We start from the raw sequence: 6,000 nt of genomic DNA on the forward strand, positions 1-6,000 counted from the left end.
TGGCCTTGCATGTTGTGGGTTAGATTTCAGAGTGCCCCTCACTGAGCATGGTGGTAGATACAGCTATAGTTGAAGAATTGATGATGTAAAATTGCAGTATGGAGAGCCCCTTGGGTATTATGTGATAATGGGCAAGAAATGGGTAACACTTACATTCTTATTATATTGAAATGACACAGTGTACAGTTCTCTTCTAGAAGTACAAGAATGAGTTTTTAGATCTCAGCAAAACATTCTTTAATGAGAGGCAGGCAGCTGCACCACTGAACTAAATCTCCAGCCCTTTAATGAGAGGGAAGTACAGACATCATAGACACAAGTGACTGAAAGCGCACATCTAAAAATAGATGCTTGGAAAGAAATCTGTTAAAATACTAACCAATCTATTTATGGTTTTAGGAGATGGGTAGGGATTGGAAAAGAAGATAAAGGGATCACTTGTAAAAGGTTTCTTCGGCCCCTCAATTATATAAATTTATTTTATTCAGGTGAGAAGGGCACAGGAGGAGCCTGAGCCAACTGTTCCATCCTGGGTGTGGTTTGCTGAGTTAGGCTGTGGGTTCTGCTGTGGCTCTTGGAATCTTACATCAGGCCTGCCTCTGGTTTTGGGACTGGAGACTGGGGCGTGGCAGTTTTGGAGTCATGTTGCACTTTGTAGTTAATTATTCAGAGCCATATGGCATGACACAGAAACATTAGGTATACACAGAGGGACACACGTGCAACTTGATTTCATTTTCATTCTTGACCAGCTGTTTCTTTTCTTCTTGAACTGGTGATTTTGGGGAGGTGGTGCAGGATTAGGGAGAGATGCTATTGCTTAAAGAATTGGCATAACGTTGTTATCTTATAAAGTAACATTGTACTGCTTTACAGAATTAAGTCATTTTAATGGGAAATTTTGAAACATTGGTAATGATGGATGGTGCTGAATGAACATGGTTAGCTGATATATATACACACACACACACATAGCAATATTTATGATGTGGATTTGAAGCAATTTTTGGCAGATCAAATAGGTATATTAATTTGTGAAGTTATATGCATGTTTGGATTCTCAAAACTAAGAAAACAAGGGCCAAGGATTTAGTTCAGTTGTGCTGCCGCCTGCCTTGCAAGTGCAAAGTCTTGAGTTTGATCCCTGGTACCTGGTACCTAAAGAAAACAAATTTTGGGAGAGTCTAAAAAGAGGGCAGATTTCTGATATAATTTTTATATCTTGGAATTACCCCTCTTGAAAAGATTTGCTCAAATTATATTTTTCAACTATAATGAAAGAATTAAGCACTAGTCTTCCTAAACATTTTTAGCAACTATGTTGACTATCTTCTTTGATTTTAGTCTGAGATGGGTGGGACGTGATAAACAATGAAATTGTTTCCCTTCTCAAACACTGTCCCATTAGTGAGAATACATAGAAGGAAATTCAGGTTCTGTAAGACTACTCATGGATTAATGGGTATAAACAAAAAGAAAAACAGTGTTATATTATGAAAAGGGAAATATTCTAGTGTCTTTAGCATTCATTTCTGAGGTATTTATTGAGCATGTATCAGTACATAGCAGAATATAAAGATATTTTATCACAGGCATTTAAAATATTGGCCATTGTAAGAGAACCATGGAAATGAAACACTACAACTGAATGGTAAAATGCTGATTTGGAGATGTAGGAATGCTGTGCAGGATTGATCTGGGACAGAAAAGATGGGTAGAATTTATTGTAATAGTTGTATTTTTTTTCTTGGGAGTACTGGGTTTGGAACTTGGAACCTTGTGCTTGCAAGGCAGGCAGTGGTACCACTGAGTTAATCCCCAGCCCTTTGGTAGAGGAGGAGGGATAGAATGGAACCATAGAGGAAGTCCAGGCCAGAGTAGTGTTAGTAGCAGTATTTAATGTGAAAATTTTAACCTAGGATCTGCTTTAGAGTTTTTTTATGCTGGGGAATTATGTGCAGTGTTTTGCTCTTGAGTACATTTTTCTGTGCAAAGCTCATAATAGCTTTCATTAGGTGCCCCCTTTTCTCTTATCCTTTTCCTCTTTTCTTCCATAAAGTACAGTTCTATGACCTAAAAAACACATGATGGAGAATGGTCTCCTGTTGATTCTACATACTTTCACTTGTCAATCAGATAGTAGAATTGTCTACCTTAGTAAGGACACACTTTCTCTTATTTTTTTCCCATGACTTAGATCACCAGGTAGAATCTTTTTCTGTGGTGTCTAGCCATGGAGGGAGTAATATGTGAAACCTCCTCCCAATATCAGTATATTACAAAATATAATAAAAACACTACTTTATCCAGTGCTATTCTGTGTTCTCATGTTTTTCTTTTACTATGTAGGAAATTACCTATCACATAGAAACTGGTTACACTTGAAAAGTTACATAAGTCACTGTGACTATCTTTTGGAAACATATGGTTTCGGACTAAGGGATCAGTCATTTCCATGACTGATGATAACTTTCTGTTGACATTGCCTGATAAACAAATACAATTTATAGGGAGAAATTCCAGACATATATTCACACAGAGTTAGACTCTTGTATAGCAGTGTCATTAGCCTTTGCATTTTGCTTTTCTTGAGTAGTCTTAGTTGTGTGCTGCTTCCCACCTCGACTCTTGTTTTAAAATATACTTTTATAGATTGTCCTTTAGTCACTGATAGTTTTTTTCTTTCATAGTCTCAAGCCTTGAATTCTTCTAACTATACACTGTAAATTCATGTTTTCTCTGTTACTGAATAAATGATTCTTTTGAATTCTTACCTTAAATTTTAGGCATTTATGAGAGAATGAAAAAATTTAAAAACTGTAAATTAGGTGAGGGTATATGTCATTAAAAGAAACCATTTAGTGTTTGGTGTAATTTCTCACGTGTTGTGTACCCCGTCGCTTTCATTCTAAGCATTATTGATTTTAAGGTATACCTTCAATTTAGTATCAGTTTTTGGAGAACAAAGAAGTACTTAAACTTTAATTCAAGCACAAGATGCATCTGGATTTGAAAATGACAAAAAAAAATTTGATGAATGGTAACCAGTCAGTATCCTGGCTCTGTGATCAGATATTCCTAGATTTGGTGACTGTATTGCTGTTGATAGCTGCATGACCTTGCTAGGTAATGCTTTCTTTTCCCCTTAGAAACTGCCACTGCCACACCCATTTCTTACATTTAAAAGAATTAAATGAGATACTGTGCTTGATGTGTTCAAACATGAGATGGTGATGATGCCAGCAATTTTAGTAGTAGTTATTGAGAGTGTTGGAGGAAGGAGTTTAATACCAAACTTGGAAGTGGAGGTATCTATTTATATGTAACCTAAAGAAGTAATTAAGTCTTTTACCTAGTGGATACGCTATACAGATACCTTTTAGTTTGGTTCTTTACTTTCTCCTTTTTTAGATACTCCCTGTTTTCTGTTCTAAATTTGATGATGTCATGCCTAATACCAAAAAAAAAGTTTAATTTTAAAACTTGGGAATAAAGATTGAATACTTTGAAAATGATTTTCTTTATTATGAATAAGGAAGAATGTTGTAGAACTTTATTTTCAAAATAAAACTAGTTGAAACCAGTGACATTTTGTTGTAACAATGTTCCAAATTGATTCTGCCTAAAGGGAGTTATATTGCGGCCAGCAGAAAGTATTGCCATTTACTAACACATCTAACCTGTAATGAGTTGGGTGAGGGCTTGAATTGTTCCATCCTCCTTGATGGTGTAGAAATTACAGACAAAAGCCAAGCACAGAATTGCTTGAATATTGAATAAAGAATTGCTATAACTCTTTTATTGGTAAGAGGAAACTTACATAGAAGAATTACATGTGACTTTTCTTATAAAATCATACCATTTTATTGAATGATGTTAAGAGGTGACTGTATTTCAAAATGCACATTTCCCTCCACATCTTTGTGTATTTAAAATCAGGGATGTTCCTTACAACCAGTGACATCTCACAGTTGGCCATATGGCAGTTACGATGGAGTTGTCATTTTCCTGCATATGAGTGAACTTGGTCATAACTGTGTGTGTTGTTGTCACTTGAATAGAATTGTGTGCATTATTGGTATTATATGAGTTGAGTTCAATTACCATTGAACATGTCTTCAAACAGAATACTCTGTGATTTGACATTGAAACACAGCATACAAAAATGGCATGAAAACAGGAGTAGGTCATAATTTAGATATAAGCAGAGCAAATATTTGTTATTGAAGATATGACTACAAGTCCTTATTTTCTTGAAAAGCTATAACCAAGTGTACACTCAAAAGGAAAATGCATAAGTAGATCAAGCTATGTTTTTGTTACCATGATCCTTGCTAAAAGAATGAAACAAAAGAAACTTCTAGCATTAAACCTTGCCAGATATGTGGCTTGGAAAAGCATCCCTGAGATACCTGAAGAAATGCTTCATTTCTTATATTCTTGATGACATAAGAACTGAAGTCTTCCAGATGTGTGATTCGATTTGAGGTAATCTGAAAGGGTAAAAAGTTTTAGATATACTATTTATTTTGCTTATTTTGTCGATGGGCATAAAACATATGCCCCAACTTAGGGAGTGTTTTCACTTAGTATAAAACCTTATTAAGAAAACATCTGACAATGTAATTAGTAATGTTTTTATTTTCATTTGTGTGTCTTGTCTGGTATTATTCAGTGATCTACTAATATGTTATCAAATCTACAAAAGTAATTCTTGATGTACTTATTGTAGGTGCCTAATGGATAAGAACTTCGTTAGGATTGGGAAATGGTTTGTTCGACCTTATGAAAAGGATGAAAAGCCAGTTAACAAAAGGTGAGTCTTTAGAATACTTTTAGCTTTGTGGTCTGTTTTGCTTGACTGCAACTATCTTTGGGGACTGGTTGGGTGAGGGGATCAGCCTAGTAATTTATTTCCTAATAATGTTCATGGTTTAGCTGAACTAAAATAGGTTCTTGAATCACAGTGTTATTAAATACTGTATTATTTTTGTTGAATATTAACAGTTGGACTAGAAGGTGATTATTGGTTTATACATGTCTAACCCACATATTACTACATTGTTTAGAATTGAGAATTTTGTTTATTAACCATCCTCAATCTTCCTTAAAATAAATGTTACATGACATAACTTTAAAAACAGTCAAGTGAATTAAAATGATGATTATATAGTATTGATTGATACTCCCAAAGCAGGGTAACTCATCCTTGATTACTGTAAAACCCGGGATATGGTTACTTCTCTAAACTTAAACTTTTATCTGTCATTTATTAGTGCAGGTTTAAATGTAGTCCTTATAATAAACATGGGATTTTAGATCAAATGAGTAAAGAAATAAAGCCTTCAAAAATTTAATACATACCTTACCAGTTCTGACCATACCATAGACTTAGTAGAAATGCTAGGGTGATGGTGTTTGTTTACTTCATTTTTAAAGAGCAGGGAACACAGTCTTGATTCTGTTCTACTCATTACATTTGTTCTAAGTTAAGGCTTTAGCTGCTGGCTGCAGTTTAGAGCTCTTGAAGCCTTTTAAGGTAGACTTAAACTTGGACCTTTTCTGTTTGCAAGAATTTCAGCTGGCAACTCCTGTCCCTTTTGAAACTCTTATGGCTCTTAATTTTATTACTTCCTAGTAGAGATTTAATTAGTACCTTCTCTCCAGCCTGTCTGTCTCAATGCTCTAATGAAATGGTGTGGAATGTTTTCATTAACCAAATCCTATATATGAAAATATGGATTTTTTTTTATATCAGATAACTTGAAGGCCAGCAATTTTCTTCGCCTGTTAACTATGAACTTGATAAATATTTTCCTATTTTTAGTACATTTAATATTATTTAGAATTAAAAAAATAAACATGTAGAAGTTAGGATTTGTGCATCAAATTGTACATGAAAAACTAATGCTTTTAGAACAGGAGTAGTATATATGAGAGTGTACAAGTGATTTCTGTTTACAAATACTTTGATGGAGAATTTTTTCTTTTATATATATA

At 34.4% G+C, this 6,000-nt stretch overlaps 1 protein-coding gene across 2 annotated transcripts in view; it reads left to right on the top strand.

The window, feature by feature from the left end:
• Positions 1-6,000, top strand: part of Med13l (mediator complex subunit 13L) — a 274,207-nt gene that overhangs the window by 150,727 nt on the left and 117,480 nt on the right. For both annotated transcript variants that reach the window (XM_010604106.2, XM_010604108.2), the window contains exon 4: positions 4,733-4,816. In XM_010604106.2, the coding sequence (XP_010602408.1) occupies positions 4,733-4,816 (84 nt within the window). The remainder of the gene's footprint in view (positions 1-4,732; positions 4,817-6,000) is intronic.

The sequence above is a fragment of the Fukomys damarensis genome, unplaced genomic scaffold, assembly GCF_012274545.1.
Source record: "Fukomys damarensis isolate Sample0158 unplaced genomic scaffold, DMR_v1.0_HiC HiC_scaffold_12, whole genome shotgun sequence".
In the NCBI taxonomy this organism is placed as follows: domain Eukaryota; kingdom Metazoa; phylum Chordata; class Mammalia; order Rodentia; family Bathyergidae; genus Fukomys; species Fukomys damarensis.